We start from the raw sequence: 23,018 nt of genomic DNA, 5'->3' as shown, positions 1-23,018 counted from the left end.
CCTTCCCTGCAGAAGTCCAACCAGGGACTGCTTTCCACACCCGGGTGCCCTGCCGATGAGAAGTGCCCAGTCAGGGAGGCCTGCCCTGGGGGTAAGCGTTGACCCCGTTTGTCTGTTGGAAACGGCAGCTCTCCTCTAGCAAAGGGAGGGCCTGGATTCCCAAGTGGGATTGCCCGGATGAGAAACGGCTGGATGGAAGGTTTCTTCATGGCCTACGCGCATTGCACACATGCTTCTGCCTTCTTTGCTACTACAGGTAGTCCTTGCTTAACGACCACAACTGGGAGTGGAATTTCAGTGACTAAGCGAAGCAGTCATTAAGCGAATCTGACCCGATTTTACGACCTTTTTGCAGCAGGTGTTAAGTGAATCATTGCAGGCGTTAAGTGAACCACGTGGTTGTTAAGCAAATCACGCGATTCCCCATTGATTTTGCATGCCAGAAGCCAGCTGGGAAAGCTGCGTGTGCTCCATTGGATATCGGGCATCTCCCTGCTCAATCACGTCACAAACGATGCCATCCGACAACAACTAGGTGTGCCATTAATTACAGAGGTGAGAGAAAGCCGGCTTCATTGGTATGGACATGTCCTTAGAGCGGAACCTTCCACTGTCGCCAAAATAGTTTGCCATCTTAAAACCGATGGCTGGCGGCCACGTGGGCAACCAAAACAGAGATGGCAAGACACCATCAATCAGGACAGTCAAATCGAGGGCCTGCGCCCTGAGGATGCAGACAATTGGGCAAAGTGGCGTTTCAGGATCCGAAAATCAGATCCTGCGATAGCGGGAAAATGCAAGGAGGTAGGAGGAGGAGGAGCCAGCTGGGAAAGGTTGAAAATGGTAATCACGTGACCCCGGGATGCTGCAACGGCCATAGACGTGAACTGGTTGTCAAGCATCCAAAGTGTGATCATGTGACCACAGGGATGCTGTGACGATCGTAAGCGTGAGGACCGACCACAAGTCAGTTTGTTCAGCACCGTCGTAAGTCTGAACTGTCACTAAATGAATGGTTAAGTGAGGACTACCTATAATGAGGTAGGAGCAAGCCATACATGGCCGTGCATCTTCTCCCACCCTGACAGACCCATTTAGCTCCCCTGTCTGATGTTGGGGGTCTCTTCAGCCCAGGATGGTTTCTACTGCTGATGTCAGCTTTCCTGGGTCTTAGGCGGCAGGGGGGTCTTCCCCATTCTTGGTGAGCTCATCCTTTCAGTGAAGGCAGCCTATTTATCCCCAGGCTCTTACGTACCTTCGCTGGTCACACCTTCCTCTGGTTCATCTCCTTTCTGGAATTGGATGAAAAAGGAAGGGGGGGGGGAGAAAGGAGAAAAAGGTTACCATTTTTATTCTTCCTCCTTTAAGAAGAGTGGCGGGGCGTAAGTGCATTTCCGGCCGGGTGAGCCAACTGAGTGTGGCCCCCATAATGGGTCCTCTGATCTGCCCTAACGCGGGGGGGGGGGGCTGCAAGAAAATACGATAGCTTGACAGCCATCAACATATTTCTGAGAGTGAAAAACAGGCCGGGGATTAACCCTGTTTGCATTTGCCAGCAGAGGAGGACTAAATCATTCAACGGGCAAAAGGGTTCTTCCAGATGGATGGGTTTGCTGCCACCAAGATGAGGCGATGCCCCCAGTTTGGGCATCTTGCAAAAAGCTGGGATTATGAACTCCCTGGAAGAAAAGGAGGCAGTCTAGCAACTGCACTAAAATGCAGAGATTCCTGTGAATCAGCCCTTTGTGGAGCAGCTTCCACGTCCTGCCCCCACTAGAAAGCCCTCACCCTACTTGGACTGAGGGGGCGCGTGGAAGGGCCACCCCGGGGGACCCCCCTTCCAAAGGACCCCTCCTGCCATTCCCAGAGAAAACTGGACCTTGTGCCTGGGAGGGGTGGTGTCTTCTTATCCCAAGAATCCCAAAGAGAAGGATCAGGCACGCACATATATACCCATGGGATCTACCACGCAGGATGTGGTGGCCCTGTGGGACTCCCAGCCAGCCGTGTCCTTCAGGGTGGGCATTGCATTCTGTGATATTCTCCCCCCTCCCACACTCAGCCAACTGTCCTGATGGGAGATTTTCACTTCCTTTGCACATTTTTCTGCTCTATTTTTTAATGTGTTTATAGACCAGTGTTTCTCAAGCCTGGCAGCTTTCAGATGTGTGGACTTCAGCTCCCAGAATTCCCCAAACAGCATGGCTGGCTGGGGAATTCTGGGAGTTGAAGTCCACACATCTGAAAGCTGCCAGGCTTGAGAAACACTGCTGTAGGGCTTCTAAGTTCCCCGGAGCTTGCCAGCACCTCCCCCTCCTTCAGCACACATCTGTTCCACCTCCTTCTGCTATGCACAGCGAATGGCTTCAATCCGGAGCTGCTGCCAGAGGTCCATCCCCCACACGGCCCGGTCTTCCGTTCTCCCCAAACCGTTTCCCATGTATTTTAGAAGCTTGCGCGGGACAAGTAACAAGGGAGAGCTACGAATCTGGCATCGCGCCACACTGCTTGGATGCAAATGAAAATAAAACGGGGCAAAAGCAAACAAAAACAAAAAAACGAAAGAGTCGCTTACCACGTCGGTACTGAGCCATTCCTCAATGTCCTCCATGACAGAGGATTGTGGGACAGGAATCTAGGCAGGGCAGCAAGAAAGATAGAGAAGGAGGCAAAGACCAAAGCACACCCAGGAACATGGGCCCAGAACGAGACGGAAAGGAAAGAAATCAAAGAAAGGGGGAGGGGGGAAAACAAAAACAAAAAACAAATATATGCTATGTAAGATGCATTGCTGCTGCAAAAGAAGTGCATTGTTGTCGTCGTATGAGAACTGCAACCAAAACAAAAAAGCACACGCACAAATAAAGCGGTGTGAAACATGGCAATGTGGCTAGGAAAACCCAACGTGTAAAAGGTTACGAGGAGTGAAATGGGGGTCTGAGGGCGTCCTACGAACCAAGAGCCAGAGGGCCGTCTTCCCCTTCCTGACACAGAAGATGGGGAAGGAGGAGGCATCCTGAGAGACAGAGCTGATGTGCCACAAGGGCCAGAAATGCCGGTGACAGTGAGGGAATCATGCCAAAGTGCGCGCTGGGCGAGAGAAACAGACTGGGGGAGGCCCAGTCCGTAAGCGCCAATCTCGGACCCGTGACACATGCAACCCCAAATCCCTTGGGGTTAGCCATGGATTCCCAGATTCCTTCCCTCCCCGTTCCTCTTCCATGCGCACAAAGAACCGACTGCTGGCCAGATCTGGTTCACGCAAGGAGATGCTGTGTCCACCCCCTGCAACACATCCTGCCCGGTCTCCCAAGGCTCTGAACTGTCGATGGCGGCTGATACCAAGAGATGGTCCCCGTCGATACTGCAGCTGGTTTTCATCTGAATTCCACTTGTCCAACTGGGTTCCTCTTGCCCCAACGACCGGAAGAGTAGTTCAAACGCTGGTTCTGTCGTTTGTCTCACTCTTCCAGCAGACTGCATAATATGTAGCTCTAAAAGCATCACGTTCATCCTTTCACCGCTTGGTAAAGACAGTCAGTGGGGTCAGGAAAGCCTGCTGCAGGCATAGGAAGATTGGGGTGGGGTGGGGGAGACATATCTGATTGTAACCCATCCGTGCTAGGCAGAGCTGGCTTCTGCTGCAACCACACCTAACTAGATTTCCCTGAGCTCAGGCCTGCACAGAGCCTGCTCAAACAAAACACTTATAAAAACTATCAAATGATACCCAAGCTTTAGGCCCAAAAGTGTATCTTGCGATTCCAGATGAACAAGCCAACAACTGTTTCATTTTATTTTCGATTTGCCAAGCATTCTCCTTTCTCCAGCACCAGGCTCTAGCCATAACCACGGCTTGGCAATTCAGTTATCATGCCAGGTCACAGCTGGCACAACCATGGCCCGGGCTGGTTTTTGTGTGCTGGTCAACTGCCAAAATGCAAGGAAGCTTCTTAAAGGCCACTTGGCTGCTCGGTCTAAGCTATGGGTTACAAAACTGGGTGCTGAATGGAATGGGCCGGCAATCAAAAGTGAGACATGTACAAGGATTGCCCAGAAAAGGGGACGAGCTTATTCCACAAATGGCTCCTTTGAACTTCCAGCCCCTTGCAAGGGACCCTCAGTGTGTCCTCGCACTCCCTCTCACTCGGCTGCTTGCACACCTGGGCAGGTCAATTCTGTTACATACCTTAGGAACAGACACAGTTAAGAGCTGCGACTACCGAGACGGAAACATGGTTACGAATTAGTTGGACAGAGGATGCCAAACATGTCCATGTTAAAAACAAACAAGGACAAGCAGCTTGTGGAGGACCAGCGGGGGAACAGCGGCCCTTCTGACCCTGTACGGGTGTTGTTAAGGGCTCCACAAAGGGGGCAGTATCCTTTTTCCAAGCCTAACAAACACAAGCTAACAGCATGTACGGCTGGAATACCGGAGGAGGAGCAGAATTTTCAAATCACGGGGCAGGCAATGGGGAGGAAAACTGTGGAAGTTCCTCAGGCCCTTAAGAAACAGGGAAGCAGCAAGAGGATTTGCTCCAGGGAAGAGTTCATCCCAGGGGATTTGAAAGGAAAAGGATGTCAGGAATGGCCAGCACCCCTTCTCTGGGGGCCCGCCCGCCAACCAGCCCAGCATAGGAAGAAAGGCAGCGGTGGCCCCAGGGGTGGGTCAGGACCCTTCTCAGTGTATTATTCACAAGCAGGACAGAAGGGGAGCCATGCTGCTGCCCCCCCCGCCCCCCCCACCCCCCCACGCTGTGCTCCTCCTCAGCTATTCTGCCTCCCAACCTGAGCTCAGCTCGGAGATCCAAACAGAAAGATTGACTTGCAGGTTGCTGTTTACACACCTCCTTGAACCTGGTTGCAGCAAAGATGTCTGCAGGGTATGGCCAAAAAAGTCGACAGAGCAGCCACAATGGTGTGATCTAAGCTCCAGGCACTTTTTATGAGTGTTGTGCAAGTGACCCTCACAGAAAACAGGTGGAGCCTGGACTGCAGCATCGGGGCCACCATCTTGACTCTTCTGACTGCCCCCTGCGGATGCCCCTGGTTGCAGCGTTCCAGATTTCCTGCACTTCAGCTGCAATATGCCGCAGCCGCTACGGCCGTTCCACGGTCTGGGTCTGTGCAGACGCACAATCTGCTCTTGCAATTGCTTTGGCTACAACGCCACATCTTTCCAAAATGCTGAAAACATCTCCTGCGTCTTACAAGCAGTCTGACCCCCCTGAAAATAAGTCACTCTGCTGAAGATGGATGCCCCCTAAAGAGCTTGTGCCCACTTTCGCCAACCAAATTCTCGGTTTTTTTCTAATAGGCTGCCTCCTGCAAGAATTCTGGGAGCTGCAGCTTGGGGATGGCTGCTTCTGAAATTCCTCCTTGAGGGTGCAATTTATACCTTCAGTGTAATGCGAATAATGTCCCGCTCACTCTTGTACTTTCACCCCCAGCCATATTTAAGATAGTTCCTTCCTCTCCCTTCCTTTGCAGAAAACTGTTTGAAAGCAGCAGAGTCTCCAGGGCAAAGTTTATATCCAGAGCTCTGTGCAGTCCTGTGAGCTGGGAGCAAGTTCATCTCATTGCCGGCTGGGTGTGTGTGCAGAGTAAGGCTATACAATGCAGAGTGCAGGAGAGAATGTTCTCAGTTTTCTGCTTTTGTAGGACATGTCACTATTCCTCTTCTCCCTCCCAAGAACCTTAGCAGAGAGAAAAAAGTGTGTCCAGGTGAACCTAGGGCGGCCCAGGTGTCCTGAGCTTCAATTCCCTAGACCAGTGTTTCTTAACCTTGGCAGCTTGAAGATGGGTGGACTTCAACAGCAGAGCTGGCTGGGGAATTCTGGGAGTTGAAGTCCACCCATCTTCAAGCTGCCAAGGTTAAGAAACACTGCCCTAGGCTGACCAGAGGAGGATGGGAGTTGAAGTCCAAAACATCTGAAGGCACCAGCGTGGGAGGCTGATTCAAGCATCTTTTACCTGAGTTTGGGCGGCTATTTTGTGTGACAAGTCCTGCCTGTTAAAACATTTTGCAAACCCCAAGCACCCTTCCCATTTACTAAATACTTGTGTTTACCTTGGAGGGGAAAAAGTGGATACTGCAGGTATTAAAAATAAACGAGAGACAGTACAAGGAACGGGAGAGCGCCAAGTTTTGAGAACAAACCCAGCATCGCAGCAGGCCCGTTCCTCCCGCGCTCTCCGGCTGAGTAAAGTATTTCCCAGCCGATCCAGCCCCCACCAGCCCACCCTTCCATCTCGGCAGATGGGGCTCCCCTCCTTCTACTGCCAAGTCGGTATTGTTTCGACAGGTTGAGTGACAGGTAAACAGAGGGAGGTGATGCTACTGAAAGGACACCAGGAGGGGTGAGGACAACATGGAAGGGGGGGGGGTGTCACCGGATGGCAAAATTCTCCTCACCATTCCTTGGGAGATGAGCCACCTGTCTATGGGCTCCATGTGTGAACTCCCACCTTTACCTCTCCTCTGCGTGTTGAGAACAGAAAGCCTCATTACCACTTATCAGTAAAGAACCACATTCCCCAAAGGCAGACATTTGACTTCCAGCGGCAGCGCCTGGGAAAGCTTTTGGCATCCCACTCTCCCACCTGCCCAGAGCTCCTCGCCTGTGGTGAGTACAAGCAGCCTGCAGGTGGCCATACCAAGGACTGACGGCACATTGGTAGAGGAAGCATCCCTCGGATGCACGCCTTCTGAGGCAAGAGGGCGTTCAAGCTGGCAGAAGGTTTCTGCGTCTTCCTTCGCAAGGATCCCAACAAGCAATGCTTTGGATTCTGGCCAGCCAAGACTACGGTGAAGGGACCACGCTGAAGGGGGTCAATTTAGCTGGGGGGGGGGCGGTTGGTAAGCAGGTCTCTCTGTACTCTTTCCTGAACCAAAGATGGCCTCCCTTTCTGGCAGAAACTGTTCTTTTTGAGCACAGAAATTAGCTTTTACGTTAGGAAAAGGAAAGGCATGAAATCTCATGTACCGAAAAGATATAATCCCACCTGAAAAACAGCAACTTACTCTATGGGTGTGTGGGTGCGTGTGTGTGTGTGTGTGTGTGTAGGGCTGGGCAGCAAACTGAAGGGGAAAAAGATGACTTGAAGCACAAGGGGGCGCTCGTGTCACACCTCACAACGCTTCAAAGAAGCTGCAGCTCTTCCTGGGATCATACAGCCACCGGGCGGGCGTGATGTCTGCACCACCTCCCTATTTGCATCACCTGGGATCGCATGGCTGATATTTAAAGAAGTTCAGAGTAATGCTGGGCACAAAATAATGAGAATAATTTTAGAAATGCCCTTCGGGGATTCTTACTCTCCACAAAGGAAAGCCAGAGGGCTCCGTTCTTCCCATGAAGCACGTTTTCTGTTTCTATTCCTAACTCGGCATATTCCAATCAACACAGCATGCCAGCTGAGAATCAAAGGGACGGTGACTGCTACCCGGTACAAGGGACTGCCAACACATTTCGAGTCAGCTGGAGAGCAAAATACTTCAAGGATGTCTTCACCTGTGGGCAAAGTCTCCGGGGGCGGGGGGGAGACACACCTTCAAATACTTTGACCTCACTCCAGGAGGCCCTTTGAACTGCCAACACTCTGAGCCACCTTTCCCCAACCTGGCGCCCTCCAGACCTTTGGAACGGCAACACCATTCTCCCCATCCAAACGCAGAGGTCTGATGCAGGCCTTAAATGGGACTAAAGTTTCCCCCACCGCAGAGTATCACCAGCATGGCCTGGGTTCATATATTGGCTATAAAGCTAATTGGGCAAATCCAAACCTCTCATTCTAACCCATCTCGCAGGGTTGCTGGGAGGATAAAAACGGGGAGTGGGGAAGAGAATAACAGAGCCACTTACACTGCCTTGAACTCCTTGGGAGAAACACAGGGATAACCCATTTATTTCGATGAAATAAAGTTAATTAGAGATGGAGGGGCTCCCGTCCTGCCCCCAGTGGCCTCTTGGATCCTTCAAAGGCCAATATAAGGAAGTGGGGATCAGCTGGAGAAAGTAGAAAAGCCCCCCCCGGGGGGGGAAGCCCCCTCATGTGCGAAATGGGGTCGGCAAAATTTATTTATTTATTTATTAATCAAATTTATCACCGCCCATCTCTCAAAAGGGACTCTGGGCGGTTTACAATAAAATCAGGTCTCCACGCTTACAATTCAATCTGGACTGCAGGAAGAGAAAGGAAACCTGAAAAATGTCCCTCTGCCACAAAGTAGCACCCTGTATTTCTCCAGACTGAGTCAGGGGCCCTTTTGGGCACAAGTCGACACTTAGACGGGGCTGAGACAGAAGCTGGGTCTTCGGGCTGTCCTCAGGAGTTTCCCACTGACCGTTTGCCATTTCACATCTGGTCCTCCAATGCTTCTAGACAAGGCTGCTAAGCCCCCCAGTGACCAAGCGATGAGGTGGCTCCAGCTCACTCTGCCAGTTCCAGCCAGGTGCCCAAAAACAGACAATCGCACATGAGGGAATACATTTGCCTTCAGTGTTCCCAGCTTGAGATGGGACAGACACACACACACACACACCCCTTCTGTAACGCAGCAGAACAGAGTAATGACTTACCCCTCCTGAACTGGGTTTCCGGATATCCGGGGCAGGTGCGGGTCCTTTTGCTGCCGGTGGATCCTCCCTTGTCATGCTGGAAAAAAGGAAAGAAGAGAATTGGTGGAATGACCAGGAACTAACAACAGCAAAGGAAAACACACGAAGGAGAGACAACAGCATGCCAATTTTGTTTGTAAAAAGGGAGGAGAATAATGAGCACAGCCAGATGCAAGCACGTTAACTATTCCACCCAGAGGGGCAAATTTTATTATGGGAGCTGAATACATAAAAAGTTGCACTTCACTACCTCCTAAATCTGGGGATTTCACATCTCCAAGAAGCCCACAAGGCCAACACAATTAAGGCAGAGGGAGTTGATTGCGCAAAAATCCCCCCTAAATCAGCCACAGGGTGGAGCCAATGAAACAAAGACAAGAATGCATCATTCATGCTTAAATACCAAGGAGTCTCTAAGAGGTCTCTGGGGGCTGTAATTCATCCAGCAAATCTCCAGAGAGCCAGGATGACTCCATTTTTAAAGGCCCTGAAAGTGGGGACAGCATCACCACCGTGCCTTCCAAAATAATGGACTGGAAAGGGCAAGGCGGCGTTCCTGGGGTCCACAAAAACGTCTCATGCCGCATTTCTGATAGGCTATGACTTCTCAATGAATTTGGATTGGCTCTGAGTGGCCTAGAATGGTCTGAAATATGATCTAACTGGGAACTGAGCCATCCACATTCGCTCTCTCCAAGCCCTTGGGGTAAGATCAGCTCTAACTGTGTTTCTAAGAAAGGAGGAATGCATTTGCTGGAGCGCAGTGGCCATGAAATGAAGCCACCTGGTAATTCACTGGCACAGGAGTTGAACCCATGGCCCAGAGGATGACTGTGGGCCTGGGGAGCCCCTTGGTCAATTGCGGAGGGACAGCGGAGTCCACGCCACGGCCACCTACGTCTTGCGCTGATCTGCCAAGGGACCGCCTCGTGTTTGTGCAAACGTGTCGAAGTCATCACGGGGATCGCTGTGGGGGAGCGTGCTTAGCGTTCCACTCACATTGTTTGTGCCCAAGTCTGTGGAGAGAGAGAGAGAAAGAAAAGCTTGAAGTCTTGTCGTGGGACAAGTGAACAGAGGAAGATGGGCGTGTTTTGCTTTGAGCAAAGAATCAGTACTCTATCTTTTGATGATGGGGAGTCTTAGTGCATATGCACATTCCCTATCACCAGGCCTGACGCCAGCCACATTTCCCTTCCTCCTCCCATCCCCATGGACAACAGGGCCATGGCTGCCCCTGTCTGGTCTCATCTCCCTTGACAGTCCATCGCCACGACCTGAAAGATGAGCACTGATCTCAAACTCATCTTTGGGGAGATGGGAAGAGGAGGAAGACAAAATTCGGGGGAAGAACAGACTGGGCAGGAAAAGGCACAACGTCCAGTTCTCCTCGCCTCTTTGCAGCGCAAAAGACTTGGTGCCAGAGAAGGGGCCACATAAATGAGTTAAATAATACACAGCTTGAATATAATGTGGGACATCAATTTGACTCTGAGACTCCTACTGGGACAAACAGATTTGCACACAGCATGGCTAAAGATTGCGCACCAGGTGATTAAAGGCTGCACCTCATCTCAGAGGCTTATTGTGCACAAAGCTGTTACTGTTATCAACGAAAAAGGCCCCTGCATTTAAATGCAAAACTTGGGCTCCTAGATGTTTGCCCCTACAGAGCTGCCAGCATCAAAGACTGGCAACTACATAAGCTACATACTACATAATGGGCAACATCTCAAGTTTCAAAGGCTCTCGCTGTGGGCTAGCTTCTTGAGGCTTCCTCCCCTTGAGAAAGAAAAAGAAAAAAATACTCACCAAGCCCAGCCAGCTGAGAAGAAAGGGTGGAGGCGGGGGCTGTGTTCCCAACCATGGGGCTGACCACTGCTGGAGAACCAGGGCCCAGATCTATTAAGTTGTCCTCAGTCACTTCACTGAGAACCTGCAGGGACATACAGGATAGCAGCAGAGGTCGCCCAGGAGGAACGGCATCTCTGCTGGGTCACGCACGTCAGAGAGCACCGGGTTGCTCTGTTGAGCCCCAGGATGTTATGACCAGGCATGTGTGCGTATATACAAGCGTGCCCCCCTACCACCTTTCTTCAGATGTTCTTTCTTTCCCTGGTTATGGCATCTCAGCTAAAAGGGACCGAATTCTGCCAATGCTGAGCCCCCTCTCCCAACACACAAGCAGAAGATGATGGTGGCCACCACCCACACTCTGATGAGGACGGCGGTGCTTAAAGAATCGCTGGAGACAGTAATAGAGGCTCTAAGATTCCCGCAACAAGCAGAGGGTTGAATTTCCAACCCGAGGATTCTAAGATTTCCCCCCTCCTGATCGGCTTGAAACGGCTGGAAGCAGCACTACAGAATCCCACTTGCCTGATCCTTCCAATCTGCAAGCAGATCCTCCCGTGTTGACCTGCCACTAAGGACCCCACGAGTTAAGCTCAATCTGAGGCTGGCCAGAGGACTTACCCCATTACTTGTGTTCTGTGCAGATCGACCCAACCTGTAGCGTTCAAACCTAGAGGCGGCCAAGAACCGAGAGAGATTAAAAGTGAGGACAGGGGCAGTTCTGAACAAGTTGGGTCTTAACGCAAAAACAGGAATGGGGAGAGGGAACGATTGTGGAGCAAAAGGGGAAGGGGCTGATTCCAGGCAAGACACCCAGGAGAGGACCACAAGGCCCATCTGCCACATTCTTTTCCCATCTCCCCTGTTGCCACAGAGGGTAACACAAACAGCCCACAGGAAGTGGTGGTCTGCAAGGAGAGTATTTTTGGCCCTAGCCTGGAGATGGATTGCGCTTGGGGAAGCTTCCTCCATGGCATACTTGCTCGCTCTCTGAGGCTACGTTGTGGCACTTAACCAGAGCCGGACTTGATATGTGCTTCTAAGCAAATAAACACATCCCTGTTTGTGATCTGTTCTGCAGGGCAGGGCCCACATCTGGAATGAAAATATCCAGACAGCCACTAGATGCATGCAACCATTTAGTGTTTTTGGACACCTGGCTAGCTTGCATTGTTACTCGGATTCCTTTGAGTTGGATGCTGTTTTCGGGATGTTCTTTCCAGACATCTAGCGTCCTACTTTACACATAACACCTAACACAGCCAGGCATCAGGGTAGGCATGTGAGTGTCAATTACCAACAGCTGAAAAGCAGAGCAAGAACCATAACTCTGACATTTACAACTGTAATCTCCCCTGCCTTCTTGGATAATTTTCCTATATTGGATTTACGAAAGAGGCTTGTTAGAGCTTTGAAGAATTTTGTGAGAAGGGACACAGAAAAAATGGAAAGAAATCAAGTTCTAGGACATTATTTGAAGGGACTAAAGTTCAAGAGTATTAGAAGTAAAAGGAAGGAATATAAAGTGGGTTTATTTGATCAGGGTTAAAATAGATATGTTATCTCTGGTAATCCTTAAAGGATTTTTGCTGATCAGGACTGAAATGATGAGGTTTTAAGGATTTGTTTATAGATAAAGAAATGGGATATGGGAAGAAATCCTTTGTTGTATTTTAAGAGAAGGTGATAAGTTACTAAAATTGTTTATACTTGTGATGAAGGGAGAAGTCATTTCTTTACATATTTCTTTTTCTTCACTATATTATTTTTTTATTTTTTATTTTCTGCACCATTTTTTATTCTTTTTTTTTTAGTTTGTATCAGTTTTTTATCATTGCAACTGTAATTTTTAATAAAATTACTATTTTTAAAAAAAGACTCTTGAACATCTCCTCCTCTGGGGGACACCCCATGCTGATAGCGGCTGCCACTAGAGAGGGATGGTCTGGTCTTGCCCTGCCGTTGCACCAGAGGAACTAACTTCTCACAGAAAAAAGAGAAGTCACCTCTCGTATCGGAGGAAGATGTTATTCAAGTCATCATTGGCATGAAGCAGCTCCTCCGTGACCTCTTCATTGGACACCCTGGAGATCAGCTCCACAATCCGCTGCTGCATAGCTCGGCAAGTGCGGTTCAGCTCCTGGGAGAGCAGACAAGGAGATGTCTGAGAGCAAGGAACGGCCTCCATGGCTGGCACCACAAGAGGGGCCAGAATTTTCAGCGCTGGAAGGAGGTCCTGCTGCTTTTGAAATGTATTTTTGCTTCTGGAGCTGGGAAGAGATGTCACTAAGGGAGGCAGTGGCAAACATCTGGCTTGGCTTGGCTCCCTCTGCACAAGGGGCCCGGCCTATCCAGGTGACCCCCCTCTGCCCACTGGACATCACTGTTCTACCCAACAACAAGAGAAGCCCTTCACCAGCTCCCCCCTCTGTACTGTTCATGTGTGGTGACCTTTAAACAAAAGCTGCCCTGAATCTTAAATGCAGATTAGTCCGCACTATCGTGTTTCCCATAGCTACCTGTGGTTGCGAAAGTTGGACCGTGAAAAAACTAGACAGGAGGAAAACCGACTCATTTGAGCTGTGGTGCTGGAGAAGCCTCCTGCGCATTCCTTGGTCAGCAAAGGTGACAGACAAGCGAGTACCGGAGAGTATAAAACCAGACATATTGCTGGTGGGCAAAATCACAAAACTCCGCCTTACTTATTTCGGCCATGTCATGTGATCAAACTCGCTGGAAAAAGCAGTTATGCTCGGAACGGTCAGTGGTAAAAGCTAATGTGGCCACCAAAAAACATGGTGGCTAGACACCATTAAAGCCGACACTAGCCAGAGCATGAAACCACCAAAAGAAGCCGTACAAGATTGGGAAAAGTGGAGAGAGCTGGTCCATAGAATTGCCAAGCATCGGACACGACTGAACGGACAGCATCATCACCATCACCACCACCCTGAATCTGGATGCCTGCCCTGCCAGAGTGGAAAATCAGGACAGCGCTGACAGCACATCACCTCTGAGAAGCAGGAAGAGCTGCATGGGCTTCCTCTGCTGAGACTGACATTCAGAGAGCGGCGTAAATCTCCACTCGGGCTCTCCAGCTGCCGCAACAGCTTGAGGGCCGGTTTGCCAACGTCGGTTTTAATCTTGTCAGTTTAGAGCCAGACAGTGACGTTTCAGGAGTTTGGACTCAGGTAGCGAAGACAGGCTGACAGAACCGGCTTGCGCTGCACCAGGAAATTTTCTCTTACTTAACCGCTCCGTGGCTTCTTTTGTTTTGTCTATTTCTAAGGGGCGATAGCCAACCACTCGCTTATCTCGGTTTCTTAAATCCAAGCAGCTAAAGGGGCGTCCGCAGAAGAAGGCAGGGACTCGTCCTCTATCACCCAAGAAGGTAGAGCGCAGAACGATGGACTTAGGTTCCAGGGAGACAGCTTCTGGTTGAATTAGGACAAATTTCCAAACAACGAGAGACATGGCAGGAGGAGAGCTGTGTTAGTCCACGGTGGCCAAAAATCAGAAGGAATGGCTAAAGCTAAAATTTGCACCTGATGAAGTGAGCCGTAGTTCACCTTCTGCCTTTTATAACATTTGTCAGTAGGAACATTGTGACAGCAGACTCCTTTTGATTTCCGGCTAACCATAAGAGGAGCTGGGAATGGAAGGGAGGGGTGGGGTGTCCTTTCAGAGATGTGTATAAATAGAGGTTGGAAAACCATTTGCCGCAAATGCCGGAATCTGGATTCTTCACCGAGCAGGAGATCGGTCTTCAATAACTGAATGGCCCCTCCCAGCTCCATGGCTCTCTATGTTGCTCCAGATTAAGTGGCTTAAAAAGTTCATCAAAATCAGGAAAGATAAGAGAAGAAAATACAGAAGACCTAGGAAAATTGCACTCGCATAGATTTACCTGCAGTAACTCAAGGTCTGACGAATCCTCTTGCCCGGGGATCATTTCTGTGAGCATCTCTGACATCACCTTTGTGTTGCCACGAACAACATCCAACTCACTGCGTAATCGTGCAATCTGGGAGGGGGAAGGAGGAGGAAAGGGCTTCTGTTTTTAAAGGACAATGAACTTCTCTCGAAGGAGTGTGCGTGCCACAGCTCCCCTCTCCCCCCGAGCCCATTCCTCCAGAGCCCTGCCTGCACACTACCTGTTCCGTATTTGCTGTGATAGGGCCGGCCACGTTCAGGGCAGGGGCCTGAGAACCCGGGAAAGCTGTCGGAGAGGTAGAGGAGCTCATCTTCTGCTGAGACTGGGACTTGTGCATGTTGGCAGCCGGGTCAATTTCAGGAACGCTCTAGAAAAGGAAATGGCAGGTTGTTCAAAGAGGGACCCGGCCCACATTTAAATAAGCAGAGGGGAATCGGGGCGGGGGGGTGGGGGGAATTCTGTCTACAACGGTTGCCTAAATGGTCTGGAGGCCCAAAGAGGGTGGAGTGCTATTGTCCAGCTTCCCATCCCAACAGCTGGTCCATCACCCTGGGAGATGGGATGCTTCGGAGCAAGCTCCTTCTAAATCAGTGTTTCCCAAACTTGGCAACTTCCAGGTGGGTGGATTTCAATTCCCAGAATTCCTCAGCCAGCATGACCATCACTAAGAAATCTGGGAATACACCTCTGGAAGTTGTCTAGGCTGGGAAACACATCCTTTTCAAAAATATCTAAACCAGCGGTCATATGGAGAATTTGAACTACCAATACCAGAATATAGCTTCACTTCTTCTCTCTTTTTCCTATTGCTGACTTACAGATTAGTAATTTAATTGTATAACATGACATGAATATAGATGCAAGATGAGTGTTATTAGAGGAGTGTGGCATGTCTTTATGGGGTTTTGATCTTGTTTCCCCCCCAAAAATAAAAATGGAATGGAACGGAATGAATAAAATAACGTACGACTAAAGAGAGGAAGCTTTTAAAAGCTTTCTCTTTTAATTCGTGGTTCAGGGTCTACGCCGTCTCAGGCAGGGCCTTTTATTTCCAGGTCTTGCATACTTACTCTCTGCGGGGTGTGTATCGGAGACAGAGCATCCAGATCAGCCATGGGGAACTCTACCCCTTTCCTCTTGAGCTCTTCATAAATGTGCACAACCCCTGTGAGATCAGGGCTACTTCGAAAGGCATCAGCCCAAGCCTGGGAGTGGAAAAAAAACCCAAGCGGGGAGGATTGTCATGCTGTTTCTGCACAACCCACGTTTCTTTCACTGGGATATCTGGACTCTTTATTGGTTTTTCTTGGGCTCCATGTCAACCTGAGGGACCATGAGACCCCCACAACCCCAAGTGGGCCTCACCAGAGACCCTCCTGAAATTACCGTGGCAAAAAGGATGTATAATCGGGCGTGACTCACTTAATGACCGCCTCACTCAGCAACAGAAGCTCCGATCCCAATTGTGGTCGTAAGTCGAGGACTACCTGTACAGCTGCAGAGATCTTTTGGCTATGCAGGAAGGCCAGCTACAAATTCTGTAACCAGGGTGACTATTTTGGCCAATCTGATGTCCTCCTGATGGGTTAGATGTCAACTCCCATAATCCCCAGCCAGTTCAGCCATTAGCTGGAAATCATGAGAAGGCTGGGATATTCTCTCTAAGCTGTTAGGTTTGGTTATTTATACCCTCTTTACTCCCATGGGACTGAAAAAAGTGAGCGTCTCTATACGCAGAAAGAGAAAATATTATTCACAGAAAATGTATGTCTTGGCAATCCAGTGATAACTTCAATACAGACCTGTAGGGTTTGTGGCGTTCTGTGCTGAGAGAGAGAGGAAGTATAATTGATTAAAAGCATCTTGACATACCTGAATCAGGGCAAGGACTTTATCTTGAACGATCGTGGGAGGATTATTCTTGGGTGAAATGATTTTCACCAGGACGCCATCTATGAAATCTCGGTTGGCTACGAGGATATGGAAGCGATGGCCGCAGTTCTTTACGCACGTTTCCAGTACCTTTGGGTGAAAAACACCTTTCAGGTGCGGAAGAGAGAGTCGACACTCGGCGTCCTAAGAAACAGAACTGCTTTTTCCAAGGGCCTACTCTGAGAAAGGACAGAGAGCGAAGGGCTGCAGAGTTTAACCAGGGGACCCGCGCATTTCCCTACAGCAGCCAACATTCTCCCGCTCCTGGTAAGCGTGAGGAACCCCAGCCACCCGTCCGGCCTCGGAGGTCAACTGTCCCAGAGGAGGCATCTGTGCTTCTCCGGGGTGCTCCGTCCACTCCAAAAACACAGCGCAAGCACGTCTTGCAACTGCACTCAAGTGCTACTTAAATGAAATGAGGGAACCTACAGATTTACATCCTATGTGAACCTTATTAATGGCAGTTGAAACAAACGTTGTATGGTGCGGGCAAGCAGTAGAGCCCCCTAAACCCACACAATATGGTATAGGAAGCTAGCGGGACGAGCCTGGCTTTTCAGGTTAACTTAATTCATTCGCAACCCAAGAAATCCCTGATAATGCAACTTAAAAAAAAAAAAAAACCCTCCATCCCTTTGTCTCCTGCTTGGACCTAGAGAAGGCAAGTGAAGCTCCTGCAGTCTCCCGAGTACTTCAAAGTTAAGCTAGCGTGGGCATGGGGAGGACCCCACACAGCTTTCTCGGCTTAGTGGCAGGCCAGGCCTCGCACAGACCCTGCTCTCCCACAGTTTCGTGTGCCTGAGAGCCTAAGCGATGCAGGAATAACCTGTGCCTGGCTTCAAATGTACAACTCAGAGAGGGAGAAGGAAATCATAGACTGGTATCACCCTGCATCCTGGATGGGTAGCATGCACTTAGCGGAAGGTACCCGCTTTGGAGGAGGAGCAGAATGTTGAAAAACCACAACGTCTTCCTTGGCCACAAGGCCCACCAAAAATACAGCCCTCTGGAACTGGCCCTTTGTCTTTTAACCGGCCAGCCAGTATACTCTGGCGCTGCAAACACCTGCTTGGATACACCTCGTTCACTGCTAGGCTGGGTTCCAGGGTGACTGACTTGGCCCCCGTGTCTCCAGCTCCTGATTCGTCGCACCTACCGTTAGAGCCAGCATCACTTCTCTGTAGTTTTTGTTTCCATTCAGTCTTTTCTTGAGAGCTCTAACAGCATCCTTTGGGCTGATGAGGGAAAGATGAGATGACGGTGAAGGCTCTAGGGGCTTCTCAAAGTACAGAAACACAGCAACCCCAGTTTTAAGCTGTTTGTGCATGCCTGTTTTGAACCCGGGTGCTTGGAGGCTTCAGTATTTGCTCCATTACAGCAGAGTATCTCGAAGGAGAATGTATTTCCCCAAGGGAACACACAAATAATTTCAGCAGATAATGCAAAAAAACCACCACCACCCGCAGGCCAGGAGCTAAGTAGATGCTGAAAAGAAGCCAGCAAAAAGGTTTTGTTTTTGTGATGCTGGTACCAGCGCCAGCCTTATCAGTAGGCAAAAACAAGGTTGCGAAGATTGGTCGACAATACCGCCCTGGCATTTAAATGCAGAGAGCGGCTTTGGACTAAAGTGTTCCAGCTATTGAATGTGGCTTCTTCAGGCTTAAAATCAAATGCTGGGGGCTGAGGCCACACAAGAATTTGGCTTATATAACTTCAAGACACTGGTCCATTTAGCCCCATCTTGCCTGCTTGGTTAGGTTTAAGGCAAGCAAGCACTATCTGCACTGATCGGGTGCTGGACATCAAAACTGCTGGCAGAGCCAACCCTACCAACGAGCGACTGCTTTCCCAGAAAAAGAGGCCCCCAAAGACATGCCAAGCAACTTCGGCTTCAGCTAACATGGTGCCCACACACATACCCTTCTTCGGTCTCATTGATGATGTCACATATCTCCATGTTCAGCGTCCAGTCTTCGCTCTGCAGGGAGCCATCAGTGGCCTTTTCTGCAAGACAACCAAAAGCGTTGCTGTCTCCTCCGGGTTTACAGCATTCATTAGGCCAAACTGGCGAGCCTCACCTACGGCGGGTAAGAATCGCTTCATGCCGTGCAGAACAAGATATTCCACCAAGATTCTCCTCCTTCCAGGCAAATGATGTGCCACAAACTTGTTCAGATTTAAATAAAATACAGCACCCACAGAGCGTGTCACGGTTTGCAAAAAGTGAGCAACCCGAAGGGCTTTCAGTTTAGAAAATGACCAATAGAAGATTGCAGGAGAAGGAAAAGAATTCAGAAGTAGGAAGGAAAATACTTTGAGACCAAGTTTTGAGTCCGGCAGCCTTCTGCCATATTATGCAGAATTTTATAGAGCAACCTCCTCCGGCTAACAGCAATAATCACCTGTGCTGCCCTCTCATGTTTTTCCATTTTTGCACAAAAACCTCTCAAGGAGGGGAAGCTCAAAATCTCATTAAGCCTTTTGACTGGTGCCACTAAAAAAAACCCGGAAAAAAAAAAATGAAAATCAGAGCATTCTAACTGGGTGCAGTATCAATATCAATATATAACCATACCCTTAAGTACTTCATATTAACAAGAGATAAAGTACACAATACAGTCCTCGCTTAACAACCACAACTGGGACCAGAATTTTGGCTGCTAAGCGAAGTGGTTATTAAGTGAATCTGACATGATTTTATGACCTTTTTGCAGCGGTTGTTAAGTGAATCATTGTGGGCGTTAAGCGAGCCACCTAGTCATTAAGCAAATCACGCTGTTCCCCACTGATTTTGCTCCCCAGAAGCTGGCCTGGAAGGTCAAAAATGGCAATCATGTGACCCCGGCACACTGCCATGGGCATAAATGCGAACTGGTGTCCAAGCGCCCAAATCATGATCACGTGACCACAGGGATGCTGCAATGGTTGTAAGTGTGAGGACCAGTTATAAGTCATTTTTTTCAGCAGCGTCGTAAGTCCGGTTGTTAAGTGAGGGCTACCTGTACTCAATACTAAGTAGCTAATCTATCACTTATTATGTGCTCCTACTGAAGATTTAATTTTCAGTTCCTGAGGATTTCCTTTTGGCAGCGTAATTCATTATCATGAAGGGAAAGCTGATCTGAAATAAGATGACAGCACTCCCGAAGCACTTTACCACAGGGGCGTGTTTTGGCAAGTGCTACGTGTTTTGTCTGCGGGAATGTCAAGCCACCAGACCTCAGGCAAAGATTACATCCTGGTCTGAGGCCCCTCCAGCACACTGTCAAGGTATTCACAGCAGCTAATTTCCATCAAGTAACGCAGAGGGCTCTGTTTTTATCATAGATTACTGATGAGCTTTTGAGTTTTGTGGTCCGAAGTGGAAAAATAATCACCCCGTCTTCTGTTTCAAGAAAATGGTCACTTGCCACTTAGAGTTACTGCAGTGGAATACGATCTTGGCGGTTAAAGCCCGTGCACCGCTGGGTACTTTTGCCAACCGCATTTACTCCGTCGTCGTAGGCCATCGTCGGGATGCTGTGATGGGTCAGTTAAGGTCCAATTCCAGCAAGACAGACTGACCGAGCTAAGCAATGGTTCATGGAATAAACCCTGAGTGAAAGGGTTGCTGGATGTTGTCAAGTCAGGAGCCATGGTTTATGAACCACAATAACTAGGTTCACACGATACCCTCAGCTGAAACCCAAATAACTTCCATTTGGGCTTAGCCGGATGCGTGAACCAAGCCATTCTCTTGGTCGGGAGACAATCTAATTGGAAACAGTTGTTCACAGTGAGAACTATAAGAGAATTGGTCTTTTTTTCTTTTAACCTGCAGGCCTGTGCTTGCTTTACAGAATTATCATTTTTATTCTTGTTGTGCTACTGAGCAACATTTGGGCCAAGCTGTATTTTGTTTCTATTAACAATATGTCGCATCGAACCAGACCTACTTGATTTTCAAAAAAATTATTTGGAATCCTGCACAGAACTTAAACATTCTCATCCTTTTTTTTAAAAAAACGTATAGTTCTATTACTCTTTGGATTTTTGTGTTCAGGAATGTTTTTGCATTAGCATTTGCCTATTAACCACCGGATATGCCAGAAGCTAACATTTAATTTCGCACTGTTCTTTGAAAACAGGAGCAGGGAGGAGTTAGAGGATTCCAAGGAGGATTCTACGCTTAGATGAAAGGAATTGAAGCGTATAATCGGCAACAGCCGCAGCCCTGAAACTCACTGGATGACCTGTTGACAGTCACCATCTTCTAACCTTTCAACTTACAGGTAGGGTCTAAGAATAAACTGGGAGGGGGAGGCAGAGATTCTCCCCAAATTTCTTGGAGGAAGCGGACCATATCAAAACAATGCACCACCCCTCATCTATAGAACTTTTCCCAAACCACTGTTTTAAACTGGCAAGCCACTGTTATCACAGGCCTGGCTGCTGATTTCCAACAGCTTTTACTCTTCAAATACTTCTCCTAATGTCTCGCTGAAAACCACAGCCAAACCGCTTGTCGTCACCGGTTCTAGTCCTACCCTCCAGAACAACAAAGACTTGCCCCCTCTACTTCCTTCAGGGCAATCCTTTGGCTATTTGAAGACTGCTAGTGTATCTCCCCTTATATTTTTCTCTTCTTTGGGTTAAACATATTCAGGTCTTTCCATGATTCTTCATAAGGTCTCGTTTCCAGATCTCCACCCAGGCCTATCCTCCTATTGGTCGATTTCCTTCTCAAAATATGGCACCCAGGTATGGCCTGCATGAGGACTAATTAGAACAGAGCTGCCACTTCACACAACCCAGAGACTCTGCTTTTAGTACACTGCCTATAACTGTACCACCAGTATATGTATATATGCATATATCCAGGCCTACCCATGAAACGAATATAATAGTTTTGTAACTTCTGGCCTATTTCTGAGCCTGAATGTGCAGGGGTTCCCTGAGGCCTGAAAAATGTTTCAAGGTTTCCTCCAGGGTCAAAAGCTTGAGAAAGGCTGCTGTAGCGTGAGATTCTGTGGGTGCCTTCATCAGCTAACTCTCAGCCTCAAGGAACAAGTATTATGGTCTTCTCAGTGTTTAATACATCTCTGGGGGCCTACTCGGCCAGCTTTGTGCTTTTACAGAAATCTTGTCCAATCATTCTTGGTGAAAAATTCTGCCAGAAGAACCTTTTGCCATCACAAATACGACAAACATGTAGAGGGAGTTGCATCAGCAATGAATTAATAAACAAGTTGCTCATTAACCTCCTGAAAGTGTTTATCCCTTACTGCTTGAACCTGTTTCTCAGCAGAGTTATTTACATTTTACAAAGAGACAGATAAGCCTCTGCTCTTCTCAAACATTTCTTTAGGAGAGTTTGCTCATGTTTACCTAATGTTCTAGTGTGCTCACAATTAAATTTTCATGGGAATCAATTCCATTTACGGGCAGAGAGAGTACAATGCTGATGCATTTCTAGCCCTAGATATTTTAGGAGGCCACCAGCTTTAACTGCAGAGGCCAAAGCTGTGATCAACCCACCATGCTTTAATGGGACTATTCTCCATCTTCCCTAACATCAAAAGAGCCCCCGATGAATGCAAAATGGCCAAATAATTGCATCTCACACAAGCCAGGAAGAACCACGGAAACACTCAACAAGCAAAACTCAGTGAACTAAGAACAGCTTCACCCAAGGTTATATAACAGAGGGTAACTTCTTTCTTCGAAGACATGCCTGCTTTTCCATCCCCATTCAAATTAAAATGAAATCTCTAACATGCTTCTCTTGCTTTTAAGGCCATTCACCCTATGCCACCAGAGGAGAACTTCTAACACTGCACAGCAGGGTTCCTCAACCTTGGCAACTCTAAGCTGCGCGGACTTCAACTCCCAGAATGCCAGAAGGCTGGCTGGGGAATTCTGGGAGTTGAAGCCCGCACAGCTTAGAGTTGCCAAGGTTGAGGAACCCTGCTGTACATGACTTGCAGACCTCTGAAATTCCATAATGAGATGGTAATAATGAAGAGACCACCTCTGGCTGTTTCCATTTTTTATTCTTGATCAAGGAAAGGGTCAGTGAATCAATGCGGCAACTATAAAGCCTTAGCTACAGCAGGCCCCAATTAATCTCTAACTTTTTGTCTCATCCTAACCCATTGATACTGTGCCAGAGTCTTGGCAAAACTCAGCACAGCCCTGTCTCATGGTTAGGGTTAGCATGCAATATTTCTAGTACCATCAGCGGAAATGGACGCACTACAGGTTTTTTTTATTTTTCCCAAATGGCGAGGCATCTCCTGGTTGAGCAAAGTTAAGTCCACTTGAATGCAAGATACCGTTCTGCTTGTGGGAATCAGGTTTTCTGACTTCGAAGGTTTCTGTTATTAAAGCTAGTAGTGATTGGAAGAGCCCCTATACAGACAAAAATCTCTGTTTGTTGGAGGTTGGTGGTACGCATTCTCTGAATAGAGAGGTTCCATGCAGCCGTTACGGCGAAGGCGTTTTTGATGACTTTTTCGCCTACGCAACATCAGCTTCTCATATTAGAAGGCCTTCATTGGCTTTGCAAACCGACATAAGGCTGTAAGTTGAATAATTTGTTGCCTTGCAGGGCAGCTGATGCAAAGCAACGAATGCGGGAGAAGCAGTTGCAAGCTTGGCAATCTAAAACTGCAGCTACAAGTGAAGTTCCCAAACTA

At 48.6% G+C, this 23,018-nt stretch overlaps 1 protein-coding gene across 3 annotated transcripts in view; it reads right to left on the bottom strand.

Moving 5' to 3' along the window:
- Positions 1-23,018, bottom strand: part of TOM1L2 (target of myb1 like 2 membrane trafficking protein) — a 29,693-nt gene that overhangs the window by 3,464 nt on the left and 3,211 nt on the right. Inside the window, exons 2-15 of one of the 3 annotated variants that reach the window (XM_063314672.1) lie at positions 18,261-18,345; positions 17,498-17,576; positions 16,282-16,431; positions 15,480-15,614; positions 14,630-14,776; positions 14,383-14,499; positions 12,482-12,615; positions 11,097-11,145; positions 10,434-10,557; positions 9,523-9,640; positions 8,582-8,661; positions 6,419-6,516; positions 2,576-2,635; positions 1,256-1,292 (exon numbers count right to left, since the gene is read on the bottom strand). In XM_063314672.1, the coding sequence (XP_063170742.1) occupies positions 1,256-1,292; positions 2,576-2,635; positions 6,419-6,516; positions 8,582-8,661; positions 9,523-9,640; positions 10,434-10,557; positions 11,097-11,145; positions 12,482-12,615; positions 14,383-14,499; positions 14,630-14,776; positions 15,480-15,614; positions 16,282-16,431; positions 17,498-17,576; positions 18,261-18,345 (1,413 nt within the window). The remainder of the gene's footprint in view (positions 1-1,255; positions 1,293-2,575; positions 2,636-6,418; positions 6,517-8,581; positions 8,662-9,522; positions 9,641-10,433; positions 10,558-11,096; positions 11,146-12,481; positions 12,616-14,382; positions 14,500-14,629; positions 14,777-15,479; positions 15,615-16,281; positions 16,432-17,497; positions 17,577-18,260; positions 18,346-23,018) is intronic. The other 2 variants (XM_063314670.1, XM_063314671.1) reach the window with 2 other exon arrangements.

The sequence above is a fragment of the Candoia aspera genome, chromosome 14 (genome assembly GCF_035149785.1).
Source record: "Candoia aspera isolate rCanAsp1 chromosome 14, rCanAsp1.hap2, whole genome shotgun sequence".
Taxonomy (NCBI): Eukaryota; Metazoa; Chordata; class Lepidosauria; order Squamata; family Boidae; genus Candoia; species Candoia aspera.
This window is presented reverse-complemented; position numbering and strand designations above follow the sequence as displayed.